At 40.7% G+C, this 14,662-nt stretch overlaps 1 protein-coding gene and 1 long non-coding RNA gene across 10 annotated transcripts in view; one reads left to right on the top strand and one right to left on the bottom strand.

The window, feature by feature from the left end:
- The window catches only part of rbfox3a (RNA binding fox-1 homolog 3a), a 1,290,878-nt gene that overhangs the window by 26,345 nt on the left and 1,249,871 nt on the right, over nucleotides 1-14,662 (bottom strand). For all 9 annotated transcript variants that reach the window (XM_051936516.1, XM_051936518.1, XM_051936520.1 and 6 more), the window contains 3 exons: nucleotides 6,707-6,842; nucleotides 6,222-6,261; nucleotides 4,078-4,145 (listed from right to left, as the gene is read on the bottom strand). In XM_051936516.1, the coding sequence (XP_051792476.1) occupies nucleotides 4,078-4,145; nucleotides 6,222-6,261; nucleotides 6,707-6,842 (244 nt within the window). The remainder of the gene's footprint in view (nucleotides 1-4,077; nucleotides 4,146-6,221; nucleotides 6,262-6,706; nucleotides 6,843-14,662) is intronic.
- LOC127530179 (uncharacterized) overlaps nucleotides 1-14,662 on the top strand; it is a 34,757-nt gene that overhangs the window by 3,973 nt on the left and 16,122 nt on the right. The window lies entirely within an intron of this gene.

Here is a 14,662-nt window from a genome sequence, read left to right as displayed (position 1 = left end):
TTTTTTTTTTATAACTGTAAAGTACTGCAGACCAATATATAAAATATAAGAATTACATGTTGTTAATAAAATGTTTATTCTCCTTCCTTATTTGTGCTAAAGCTGGGGCACCATTGTGTACAGAAAAGTAAACCCATTATCACTGTAAAGCAAAAATCTACTTAAGCGATTTTTGCTCGGAATCAGCAGTCGTCCGACGTTTTACAAAGCTAATATCTGTGCTGTGTTTTACAAGGATTTAATGATTAATTTTAGAATTATTATGTCCTCAGGGTCATATTCTGAGACACACCCACGCACAAATAGACATTCATGTCTGAGAATGCCTAAAATGTATAAATGCGTCAAAAGTAAAAATTCTGACCCTATCAGAATGTTTCAGCTATACCTACAATATGAGAAGGTAAAGTAAAAATGACTGTTTGTAAAGAATGTATCTTCTATATTAAATGTTGATACAGAACTGGTCTACATAATTATATGCAGCTTTACTATTATTTATTGTTAATTGATGATGATGATGATGATAATAATACATTTGTTTAAACAGTAACTGTCATACAATGACTGCAGCTCAAAGTGCTTTGTACAATACCATTAATTATTTTAAGATATAATAAATAGTGATGGACTGGCACCCTGTCCAGTTCTTCTTATTTTGCACCCAAAGATTGCTGGGATGGACTACAGCTGCCCCACAGCTGTTCTCCAGATAAGTGGGTTAAGAGGATGAATGGATCAATAAATATATACAGTATATAGATAGATGTCTAGATCAATTTTACTTTTTGTAGCACCATTTATACAGGAGCACCACTAAATATAATAGTAATACAAGAGAATGAGAGAGTATACTGTAACAAAATAAAGTTAAAGGCTATTGACTCCTCCTCTCAGTCCTTTCCGTTAAAAATAATCTAAGTGTTGTATGACCCTCTTATTCAGTTTATCTAGACATTCTTGGGGTCAAGGTATGAACCAGTCCAGTCCGTCACAACGCATGGTCGTGTCACGTCACGCAGGTCAGTTAGGAGTCTTCAGTTAACCACCTAACCTTCATGTCTTCTGTTTTCTTACTACACTGCAGAGTACCAGAGGAGATGCTCACATAAATACACTGAAAACCTGTAAACTATACAATGACTGGGGGGATTCAAAAGACCCTGTTGGTAGGTTAGTCATCAGTTCTAAACCGGCCCTGTCTGAGTGTGGGTGTGTGTGTGAGTGGGCTCTGTACTGCACTGGTGACCTGTCCAGTCCTGTGCCCCAAGGATAGGCTACAACCCTCAATACCCCAAAACTGGATTAAGTGGGGGTTTTGAATACTGCATTAAAAAAACACACTGTATTATTAAATACTGTATCATTTAATTAAAACATTTACATTTAGTGATAATTTACCACTTCAATTATCTATTCAAAATCAAATATGAATTGTTCATATTATATATTTAATTAATAATTAAACAGAATGAAGTAACTCCTGGTAATATAAACTGACTATGCAATTAAAGCAAAGTGTGAAATATTAATCAGGGGATGTTATGCTTGACGTGTAATGGCCACAAGCTGATAAACTGTGTGAAGTTGACATACGTTAAGAGAGCTTGGGAGCATACGCTGATTACACCCAGCACACGATGAACCCCCCGGGTTGGGACCCAAGTGCAGCCGTGCAACAGGTGACACCTCGGCACCGCACTGAACAGCCAATCCTGCCACCAACCCTCTCGTTTTCCCTGTAAGTTGGAGGACCTGCTTGCAGGGCTGGATGCAGGTTAACGTCCCACCCAGGATGGAGGAATTGCAGGTTAAGGGCCTTGCTCAAGGGCCCAACAGAGTAGAGTCACTTCAGGCATTTACGGGATTCGAACCAGCAACCTTCTGACTGCAGGCGCAGGTCCCTAGCCTCAGAGCCACCACTCTGCTGACATATGTAAACATCTAGGGGGAAAAAAAGGCAAAATAAACTGTAGTGGAAGTGTACACCCCGCTTTACTGCATTACTTTATGTCCACTTCTTCACAGTCCTTCAAATGTGAATCTTCTAGAGCCCTTCTACCGAAATTATGACAGTACACTTGACTCTACTAGCAACTAAGACCTAATACAACTGAAACTGGGGATAGTAATTTGTACTGGCAGATACCCTGGAGTGGATGATTTTAATTGACAGCTACCCCCAAAAATGTGAGACGCACTAGAAGGTCCATTGCTTAAAATTCCTTTAACTTGGAATATCAAAATAATTTCTTGGGATTTTACTTTTATTATCAACGCTCAGCCTGATTGTTGTTTTGGTAATTTTACGTAATAATTTTATTTTATATATTATAGACCACTGTGGTCTGAGGCATTGCTGCCTAACTGCTCATTGATCCTTCTTCCGGCCTGGGCTAGAATGTCATCTGTGTGCTCACGTAGGTTTTCTCATATGCTTAGACTGGCAAGGTGCAAGCATACAGAGTGGGCGAGTTGTATGTATGGCTGTACATTGCGATGGACTGGGGGCCTATCCAGAAACCAGATAAAGAAAATAAAATACAGTGCGACAGGAAAGCAGGGTAAAAAAAAAACGTCCTGAGAAATGGATGTGCACCCTCTGTTGGCTAAATAGTATAGTAAAGCACAAAAACACTACCCTGTCCTGTGTGACTGTGAGCAGGTCACCTAATCTGTCCGGGTTGACGTTGATGAAAAGTTATGTTAGTAATTGTAATATGTAAGTGATTTTACGTAAAATAATCTGCAAATAATGATAAATACATTTAAATCATACCTTTTTATCAAAGTAAATACAGAACTGACCCTAGAAACAAACTTGCTTTTGTTTAATTTTATTTTAAATAAAATAAATTAAAACAAATTAAAGGATGTGCCCACCTTTTGTTATAGATACAATACACCATCCATAAAAATAGCTCCGCACTGCATGCTAAGCATTCAACAAATGAACAAATCCCAAGGTTATTTTAGAATTCCTGTTCCTCTGGCTACAGAATCATTTTACCAATATTATACAGACCTGAAAAGTCGTGCTTTTATGATCATGTAGGAAATGTTCACAACCAAAAAGAAGGAAAAGTGATAGAGTCATTATACTGTATTTGAATATTTTGGATAATGTTTGGATTAGCTTTTAATCAAAATGATTGCAAAAGTCTCTGTAGAACACATCTTCCTCATGATGAATCTAACACATCCATCCATTCTCCGAGCTTGGATGACTGCACGATCAAAGGGTGACCAGTGCCTATCGTGGCAGCATTTAGCACATGGCAGGACTGTCTTCTTCTAGTAAACTGGCAAATATGTTCTCTTTTAAATTACTAGATATCTAATTAGTAGTAGTTATAATTGTCACTTTATTGATTGGAAGAAGTAAGGCAACCTCTGTGATAAACAAAGTCATGACTGAAATTCAGACCAGTTCAGCGCAATGTAGTCAGTCGACCCAAGTGAATGAAACCGAGACGGAACCAACCCCAAAATCAGAAACATCAACAAGGTCACAGCCACACTGAACTCCTAAATTCTGGCGTTAGAAAAGCAAACAGTTTATCTGATTTGCCAGCTAAGTCATGCTGTATTATATTAAATTAATATAAAATGTATATCAAAATTTTGTAAACTGGCAGAGCCTCCCTTCATTCTTACAAAGATCTGAGAAGCAAGATACACTTGACTCCTGCTCATAACTCATGTGTTGTCTCATGTTGTGTGCATATTAATATTGCATAACATGCATGGGATGTTTGTCAATTTAATGAACATCCAACACCAAAAAATCAAAACTTAAAGAAAAATGAATGGTAAAATGGCAACAAGAATTTAAAAATACTTCCACAGCCAGAGATACTGACCCAGACAGGCTAATTCAGTCACCAGAAAACCTGATCTAGGTGGGGCGTCATATTTCAGCAATAATGATTAATTTGTCTGAATGTTTCGGCAGACGCACATATACTGTCCATACATTCATTCGTACGTACTTTACAGACTAAGTAATATAATGGAGATACATTTCTAAATACTGGGCTGAACTTTCCAGCTGGTTGCTGCTTGTGAGTTTCTTACCTGTCACTGTAAGCTGCAGCTGCAGCAGCGGCCGCTGGCTGTGCATATCTGTAGGCTGCGTATCCACCCTGAAAAGACAGACAATGCAATGGAATGATTTAGACATCTTGGATTTAATATTATTATCAGTTTTATACGTTATTTATTGAATAATTCAGATAACAAAAATTAGGCAAAGAGTCAAAAAACTTGGGTAAGGACTGAGGGCATGGGCTTGGATTAAGAGGGCACCCTTGGTGTCTGGCCAGACAGTCTTCAGTTCATTTGGTAGCCTTTAATGCAAATCAGAAAAAGGAAATAAGGGTAACATTCACCTAAGTTTAGCTGCCAAAAACAAAGAAGGATATGCAAAAAAAGAGAGAAAAAAAAAATTCCGTTGCTTCATTTTGTTGGTTGAAACTGTCCGTCTATTGCTTTAATAAAGATTATTCCAAAAAAGAAAATTCCAAGGCAGTATTTGGAACATGATCTTGCCATACACAAATGAGCAACCTTGACACCCACCCACCACATAGGAAGCAGCAGAGATTTTATTTATTATTTATTTAAATCCTCAGTCAGTTACAAGTTGCAGGGCTGCCATAGAGAGTTCTGAGCAGGGGAATATGTGCCAGCATTCAAACTAATCGAGAGCTGACCGAAAGCCCTTGCTGGTACATACTTGTGGTGGACACAGCATGAAGGTGGAGACTGGAAGAAACACCAGTGTGTCTCATTTGAGGCTGGAGGGGTGGTGGGCACAGACACAGTGGGGTCGGAGGCTTGTTCAGGTCATCCTAGAAACTCTGCTTGGACCTGAACTTGGAGAGAAAAGCTGAGAATGGCAGTAGTGGTGATCACCGCCAACTCAAGTACAAAGCAATCACTCCAGATTACCAGCAGCTACTCTCCTCTATCAGTCTATTTCTTTATTTTACTTCTATCTTATGTTGTGCCTATCACATCTATCTATCTATCTGAAAATAAGAAATTACAGAATGGAATTCCACTTCATCTACCTGTTCCACTTTCTATTGACCTTTTCAGTAAAGAAGTGCTTCCTGGCATCTGTCTTAAACACACTTCCACTTCCCCCTTAACTTCCATCAGTTTCCTCAAGTACAAGATTCACGAGTTAACAGAAAGAATGTTGGGTGACTCTGTTTTACCAATCAAGTCAGGCAGCTATGGAGAATAAGGGAAGATGGGCAACTTGAGCATACTGGACTCTGCCTAAGTGCCCACTGCAGAGGGTCATACATACTGACAAAATGGTAAACAGGACTGACACATTAGCAAGAGGGTACAAGTCATCTTGACACAAAAGAAGATTACTCCAGTGGGCTCTAGGCATGTGAATTAAAGCTCGAGAAAAGAAAGACATGCATGAGAGAGAAACACTGACTAAAGGGTGTCTTCATCAGGAGGCAATCATGGAAATTAACTTATAAAGTGCAATGGGGACATTTTTCCTTCTGGTGTTTGCATCTACAGCACTTTTGTCTGGCTGACTGCATTTTAAGTTTATTCAAAGTCAAAGGGACACTGAGGGGAATGTTGCACTGACCATTTCCAGCAGACCTGACAGGCACTGGAGATGTAACCGTTGCTTTCCACTCACATGTTGCCCATTCAGTTAGTGCAAAACATCCAAGTGGCCTGCTGCTACATGCTTATCAAGTTACTGCACATCTCTATGCAATAAGTGTCAAAAACTCAAGTCATTTTGAGAACAAAAATAGTTAAGTTTTCTGGGAAGGGCAGGTGGCAATCATCGTTTTTGCTCAGGGGTTGCCAGATCCTTGTCACCTTTGTCATTTTGCCAGAGTAAAAAGAAGAACCGGACAGGAAGGATGCTGCGAGTATTTAGCCCAAGCAGTGCGTTTAATTCTTACAAGGAAAGGCATCCAGCTGTAAATAATCATGCCAAAACGTCTACTGGAGAAGTCTAGTAAAAGAAAAACTGGGAATAGCTACAGAAGAATATCCATCCATCCATTTTCCAACCCGCTGAATCCGAACACAGGGTCATGGGGGTCTGCTGGAGCCAATCCCAGCCAACACAGGGCACAAGGCAGGAACCAATCCCGGGCAGGGTGCCAACCCACCACAGTACAGAAGAATACTTAATACTTAAAAAGAATCATAGCAAAGGCAGTACTTACATAAATTTCTGCACCATAAAATCCATCTTGATAGACAACTCTGTCGTTAAAAAAAACAAAAATAATACACAAAAAGGCATTAAATGACACACATTAGTAGGATTCAGAGAGTATTCCACATATAGATAGTACCTGGACTGTGCTTATTTAATTGGGGAGCCTGTCAAACAGGCAGAGTGCCAGTCCATCGCCAAGCATACTTGCTGGTCAACCTGATCACATGCATTCCAAGCTGATTTGTAATTTCCAGTTCATAAGCTCCATCACATTCTCTTAACACAATTTGCATCATTTCCTGTGTTCTTTAATCTCCCATTTGGCACTACAACACTACAAGTGCCCATTCCCTAAACAGCCGCCTTTTAAAAGGTCACAACATCCACTGAGCAGGCAGCACTAAGGCCGCTGAACACTTTGACGTGAAACACACAAACCTTGGCTTGACGGAGTGTGACCACAAGTAAAACAACAAAGCTGATACTCACGCTCCGTAGGTGGGGATGGGTGGTGGAGGGGGCGCGGCACGGAATGTGTTGTACACAGCACGCCCCCGGCCTCTCAAGTGTGCGCCCCTGTATGCGAGTGTTGCCCCTGCTGTGGCCGGGTAGGGGAAACCAGTTACTGAAAGAATGAGAGAGAGGAAAACAGAGAGAAAATAAGTGAAGCACTGGACACGCACAACTTGCAACCGCTTTTCCTGACGAACACCGCGCCACAAAAATGGGCATGGACTGGGCAGCATAGATACTGGCTTTAACACCTTCATGTGCTTTTCAGAGAAGTAGACACTTCACATGGTAATAAACTTGCTGTTCACTTGCACCACAGTTCCTCAGTCCATTTGCAAAGAACACACTGGATAGCAATAACGCAGATTCAAAAGCATTTTATGCAAAACCCAATAATATATTTCATCCCTTCCCCCACAACATAAAGCTGTCTCCTGTGGGTCTAGCAGAGATTTATGTGGCCCATCTCACTGCTTTCCAAATCCGCCTGCGCTCCTTCATTTCCATAAGTCTTCAGCTATTCCTTTTCCACACGATGTGTACTTAATAAAATTTGTCAGGAACCACTTCAATTTACACATCAGTATATTTAGCATGGAGAGTAAAGCACTCAGTGGCCAGAGAGGCAGGCCATAGCTCCTCATGCTGTCTGATGGGTGTCGGGCCTAGGCTCAGATTGGTGACCTTGGACAGAGGCCATCTCAATTACCCCAGTTTCAAATGGAGGTGCACTTCTTAATCTGTTATCTCCTAACTAAGGCCACAGCACATTAATTAGGGCGACACGTTTCCAAACGTGAGGAGGGTTAGGGTTAGAGAGAGAGGAGTCAGATAAGGTGGCTCGGGCATCTGATCAGGATGCCTCCTGGACGCCTCCCTGGTGAGGTGTTCCGGGCACGTCCAACCGGGAGGAGGCCCCGGGGAAGACCCAGGGCACGCTAGAGGGACTATGTCTCCCGGCTGGCCTGGGAACGCCTTGGGATTCTCCCGGAAGAGCTACAAGAAGTGGCCAGAGAGAGGGAAGTCTGGGCATCTCTGCTCAAGCTGCTGCCCCCGCGACCCGACCTCGGATAAGCGGAAGAGGATGGATGGACGTTTCCAAACTTTACAACTGTTTACATGAATGGAAACCTCAGAAGGTCACAGTGCTGCCAGTGATCTCCTCATCAGCAGTAGTTTTGATGAAGGGATTATGTCTAAATTGGTGCAATATACTTCCATTAATAGTCCAAACTTCACCTAACTAATTAGTGGCTGCACCATCGTGCTGATTTCTTGTTCATCAACAAGACTATCCTGTGCTGAAATCTGGATATCTGAAAGATAATTGGAGTAGCTGGGTACATGAAAGTGGTGGCTGTGGCCAGGGGCATAAGGTCAAGAACATGACCAGAGGCAAATTATAGGGTGTCCATGGTTTGAGACAATAGGCATTTGGAGGAGGCAAATTCAGGGCACACAGGGGCATGTGATCATCATGACTGGCATTGCCATGAGCCCAGAAGCAGCCTTATTCTTGTTTAATATAAAAAGTCTGTCAGAACAATCATTGAAAAAAACATGGGAGTCCATGCAATTCTATCTTTGAAATTTTGAAACCTCTGAGTGACGATGGCAGTTGTAAACTTTCTAAATACATAGGGGGGTGGGGGGTCAGGTCAACGCAGGTATTTTACAGTAAGAGCATGTCGATATACTGTTATCCCCAGAGGACTTGAGACAGGGAGAACATGCAAGGCCTATCTAGAAGGCATCAGTGAACCAAGCACCGACTCTAAGCCAGGCCATTTCCAATACCTACTAGTCAGTGTTGAGCGGACATGAGGTCAGTGGATATAAATGAGGCATCTGTGTGTCATTAGTCAAACTTGCTCTTATCCAGGCCTGAAATATAAAATGTATCTTTGGACCATGGAATGAAGATCAGCAAAATCTATTTGAGTAATGAGTGGGACAGGAGATGCAAGGCAATACCGCTACTCAGTACCACCATGGAGGCCCAGGATGCCTTTTGTTAAACTCTTGAGTTGAGATATCACCAGCAGGGCTGGACTGGATTCTGTGAAGAACTCTAGTGAACAGTCCTGAAGATTGGATGCTTTCTTTTTATTTTTGCAGTTGCCACATTCTCCAGAGTGACTATTTATTGTTTCTCGAACGTTCCCTGTCCCAGAACACCAGGGGAGCTAGAGCAGAGAACAGTAAATTCTTTGAATGAACAAAACATTTCATTAATGAGCAATTTGTCTCTGCTGCAAGGTGACACACTGGAAATGATTAAGCACCCATCCATGCAGGAAAGCTGCGTTTTGACCTGCTCTATTCATCTAAACTGCCGTGATGGAACATCAGCAATGGCAACTGCCAACAATCCACCAATGAACGCTCATTCTGTTCTCTCCCAGTGCGTTCATCTCTCGGCAGGAGTGCCTAATGACTATGATAACTATGATAACCAGTGCGCTCAGTTCAGAGAGGAAAGCGCACTTATTTATTTTCCAGAATCTTTCATAACAAGAATTTATCAGCTCTAAACTACAGGAAGACACAGGGAACGTGGCAGAGTATTTTATTCAGTAGATAAAGTCCAAGTGGCCAGCCTGTGCTTGAGGCTGCAGCGCACCTTTGGGTGACAGGAATCAAAATGGCACAAACTTCCGCCTTCAGGCAAAAGTCTACCATATTATTAGCTCTTAAAAAATATTTAAAAGGTCAACATCAAGTAGTTAAAATTTGCTTTTCAAGTACATGCCACTGAGAGCCAAACGCTGTCTCACTCACCACCAAGGGCAGTGGCGCTACGGCAGGTCTTGACTCCACATGAAGGACGATGTGGTCCCATTCATTTTATCCCCAAACTCCACCATGAAATAAAATAAATCTGCAAAGTGAGGGTTGGGAGCCAAGAAGCCCATGGGACATTACTGAACCTGTCCACCTGGGCCTTTGTTGAGGTTCATGTGGCCACTTGACTACAGCGATCTGATGTAATCCCATGTCTCCCCATATTGTTACTGGCACACAGCTATTGCCAAGTGATTAACATTGCGTTCATTATGAAAGGGGCCATATACAGTAAAATAAACAATAATTGAGGAGACGCTCTTTTTACATGGCAAGATTAACCTGTATGGACTTATGGGTTTGTGAACTGTTTAGTGGCAGTTCCTCACAAGAAAGAAGTACTCAAATGGAAGTACAGATTAGCTAATGGACTTAAAAATTGTTTCTTCACTGGCACCCTGTCTGGGTTTAATTCCCAATTTGCATCCAAAACACTTTCTGTTGCTGTGGTTCTGTTCAATAGTAGAGTCGCTTGTATCAAATAACACATTGACGGTTTATTGAACCTTTTGTGATAGTGCGGACTATGAAAGGCACTATAGTCCTCCGACAGGTAAGCTTGATATATGCATGTGCACATTTTTCTGAATACCCTGTAACAGGCAAAGGGACTGGGCCTAAACAGATACACACTGTACAGCGTAACACAGACAATGTAGTGCCCAGCATGACCGACCCCACGCCTCGCCTCCCCTTAATCTAACAGACTAAGTAAAATGAATGCTGATGAATGAATTGATTTAGCCATGCATTGTGGTCATGTCCATAATGACCTATGTAAACTACATAAAGAAAGGTCTGACCTGCAGCTTTAGGATACAACAGACAGCTCACCTTCTGTTAACCCTCATCTTTTTCTCACATGTGGTAACTGCTTTGATTTTCACAGTGAAGGGCAAAATATAAAATGAAGTTGAAGAGATTGACCTTAAAGTGAGACGTGATCATCTTTGCCATCTAAGGAATTTAAGGTTTCAACTATAGCTTTAGAACAGATACACCGTTTCTTTTGTTATTTCTCATTTAAGGCAACTAGTTGTTTTTTGTTAGTGAAAGGAACAATATAAATTGAAGGCCAATTGATTGAAGTGTTAAGTGATTTGTGACAGGCACTCTGTAATTGAAAGTCTGGGCTGCAGCTCTAGTGCAGATGGACAACTCACTTCTGTCTCCTCTCTTTTTTGGCACTTTGGTAACTCCTCTTGTATTCCATTCACGGCTTTCACTTACAAACTAAACTTTTTTTTTCTTTTTTCCACAGCACTCCTTCATGTCTCTGTAGATGTCTTACGTAAGAACGGTGCCTACTTACCTCGCCAACGTTTAATGAATGTCCTTCTGTTACTGGGTAAGTTGTATGATAATAAGGCCTATGAATGAAGTGTATGCCATCATAAAGCAAACTGGGATATTAAATCACGGTGGCTTCTTTTTACCGTATTCTTTAATTTGTCTGCTCCTATACCCATTATTGGTTTAATTTCTTTTAGCTTCACTCAATCCGAGCTTTGGGGAAGCTGAAAGCAAGCTGAATCCCATCATGGGATGGCTGCTTAATTATCCCCATGATTTGTCCTCCAACAATTAGAAGATCTGTGGGCCTGAATATCACTGGTAATTAGAATTTGCTGCTTGCCCGACTCCATCACTAGTCAGTGCATTTCTTGATTGCTCTCCAGCTGCAAGGGCTTGGACGCCTTTTGGAGATGTTACCCTGCTTGGTGCCTACTGCGCTAGGTGACTATTATATGTTAATTGACCCTTCAGGGTCTTTCATTGATTGAACAATTAAACAATAATCAAATTAGTACATGCTGACTGGCCACCAACTGGCAGTTTAGACAGAAGTAGTAGTTTGGTTCCAACTCAGGGCAGAGTGCCCCAAATGTTATGGTGTTGGATTGTGTACCACCGCTGCCAGTTCAATCTCCAGCTCATCCTAAAACCATGTCTGTCACTTAATCTGCATGTGTTGTTCTTGTAAAAATAAAAATGTATGTGTAATATTGTTCACCACAAAGGACACTATATAAAATAAAAAAGTTTGTGAATATTTTATAACATGTCATGGCATAATAAAAAACTTAGCCAGGCAAATAAAAAAGAAAATCTAAGCAGAAAGGTGCAAGTCTGTTAGTGCATCGATTGTGTTGCCTTTTCTATCAGTGTTTTTATATGGCACCTGTCATACAAAATACGGCCACAATGCGCTGTGTAAAGAAATTTTCTTCACTGGTCATATCCACCAGTCATGAGGTGACTCAGCCGCCACTCTTACGTTGTATATATTGTATAAATACATGGTGGAGCATTCAGCGTCTGATGTTTTATTTATTGTATACTTTTTTCTGCTTTTGACATTGTGTTACTGTTACTAGTCTGAGGGAATCATGGAGGTAAGACTGTCATTGTACTGTGCACACATTAGGTGGCCTGGTCTTACAATATGAAGCTGTTTTCCCCATATCTGTGCATTTTTTTCTCTGGGTACTCCGGTTTTTCCTCCCACATCCTCAAATATTTGTTTGTTAGCTGAACTGTCTATTCTTAATTGGCCCGGGGTGAGGGTGTGTGTGTGTGTAAGTGGGGCCTGTCACAGACTGGCCTGGGTTGTTTCCTGCCCTGTGCCTAGTGGGTTAGGACAGGCTCTGCCTGCCCCCGAACTTGAAATGGATTGAGTGGGTCTGAAAATGACATGTTATGTACACATGATAAGAAACTTAAACTTTGAAGAAATTCAGAATTTAAAAAGAGAACATTGTCACAGAAAGTTGCCTAAAATGACATGACAAAGAAGTAGTTGGTCATGCAGTGCATTTCAGATGAATGATTACACTTCACATAAAGCCACCACTGTTTTCTCAAACACTTTTCACAATTCAGGTCCCAGTGATAAATTGGTGTTTGACTGCACAGAGCACTGTTCATAGTGTTTAGCATTACATTATAAGGAAACCATTATAATGCCTTTAATATCTATGTATTTTTGATGTATACAGTATGTTGTCTCAAAGGAGAGTTTTATGGAGCCAGTCACCTATAGCATCTCCATGAAGTATTTAGACTCCTTCACTTTTTTCATATTTTGTAGCATTATGCTAAACTCAATAAATTCATTTTTCCCCACATTACAGCTATATACAACACCCTAGAATGAGAAGATGAGAACACCATTTAAAATGTATTTTTTCAAATTTGAGGGGGGACAAAAAATCAACTGAAATATCACATTGATACAAGCAGTGGGGTAGCAAGGTCTGATGGCACCCGATGCGGAGTTTAAACTTGTCACCCCCATGTCCACCAAAATATAAAATGAAATTTATTGAGAAAGCAATTTTTTTATTGAATTGGTTAAGTAAAAAGGGCATAATGTTAATTATTTTGTAAACAATTTTTTATGAATAAAAAAAAAAGTAAAATGTGTTTTTATTAATCTATACTAATAAAAGGCAAAGCCCTCACTGACTCACTCATCACTAATTCTCCAACTTCCCGTGTAGGTGGAAGGCTGAAATTTGGCAGGCTCATTCCTTACAGCTTACTTACAAAAGTTAGGCAGGTTTCATTTCGAAATTCAAAGCGTAACGGTCATAACTGGAACCTCTTTTTTGTCCATATACTGTTATGGACTGCAGCTCGCTGGCCGTGGGAGGCGGGGTTGCATATCGCGTCATCACGCCTCCCACGTAATCACGTGAACTGACTGTGAACGCAGTACGTACAAAACAAGGAAGAGCCCCAAACAGCGCTGAAGAAAACATTCATTACACAATTGAGAAGACCATGAAACAATAAGAAGCGAAGCACGGTGTAAACCGTAAGTTTAAATTAAGTTTATAGAAACGCTCCCGCTGCCGTTTGCAATACCACATTCGCGAGATACAAGTTTAATGAGAAGACACGAGGTATAAACGAGATTTGGATCACTTTGTAACGGAGTTAAAATTGCTGTAGCGAGAAACTTTGAAGTGCCGGGTCTTAGCTAACATTAAATAAAGCCGTGGACATCGCAACATCACACAAGAGAGCGGCTCACGTGAACTGACTGAACGCAGCACGTTAGAAACAAAGCACCGTGTAAACCTAAAGTTTAAATTAAGTTCATAGACCTACAAAAGGTTGCCATTGATTTGAGGCAAGATTGCTTTTCTCCTGTACAACTATATGTTGCATTCTCAAGAGTGTGCTTGCACAGCTTGGTCATATTACAATCGGAGTGTTGAACTGACAACGTGGTATACAAAGAGAAATATAGCAATCGTAATATATATATATATATATATATATATATATGTATATATGCAGATATGTATATATATGTAGATATGTAAATATATATATGTATATATATATATATATATATGTGTGTGTGTGTGTGTGTGTGTGTATTATATATATATATATATATATATATATATATGTGTGTGTGTGTATATATATATATATATATATATATATATATATATGGAAGAGAAGGTCTGTGATACGGTTTGCATATTTGCAGTTGGAGATCCACAAAGGGAGAAAAAACGAATCACGTATCATAAAATAGTTTTATTCCTGAGCTTTCAACCCCTATCAGGGGTCTTCATCAGAGGATAATGCTTAGACTTACAAGAATCAAAGGCAATATATAGCAGCACATTCAGGGGGGGGGTGGGTGGAGGTGACTAAGTCCGTATGATCAAAAAGGGGGGGGGGGGGGGGTTATCGTTAAATTAAAGTGCATATGTCCTTCTTAAGTTGGCATATGCTGGGTTTATGTCCAAGTGTCTGTTGATGGCATTTTCATCTGATAGCCAAGACTCGGCCAACTCTCTGGCGCTTTTTGTACTGGCCTTACATTTTACTTTCACGTTGTCCCAGTTGAATGTGTGTCCTGTCGATTTAGTATGTGCATATATCAAAGATAGTGCGTCCTTTCTTCTGACAGCGTTGCGATGTTCCTGTACACGTGTTGAAATTGTTTTTGACGTTTGTCCTATGTATACAGCTGAGCAAGAATTGCATGGAATACTATAAACTGCGTTTCGTGTTTCGGCTGTCGATTTCTTGTTTTTAGCATTAAACAGGACCATGCGCAGA

The sequence above is a fragment of the Erpetoichthys calabaricus genome, chromosome 14 (assembly GCF_900747795.2).
Source record: "Erpetoichthys calabaricus chromosome 14, fErpCal1.3, whole genome shotgun sequence".
In the NCBI taxonomy this organism is placed as follows: Eukaryota; Metazoa; Chordata; class Cladistia; order Polypteriformes; family Polypteridae; genus Erpetoichthys; species Erpetoichthys calabaricus.
The sequence above is the reverse complement of the archived record's forward strand: the minus strand, read 5'-3'. Positions and strand labels throughout refer to the sequence as shown.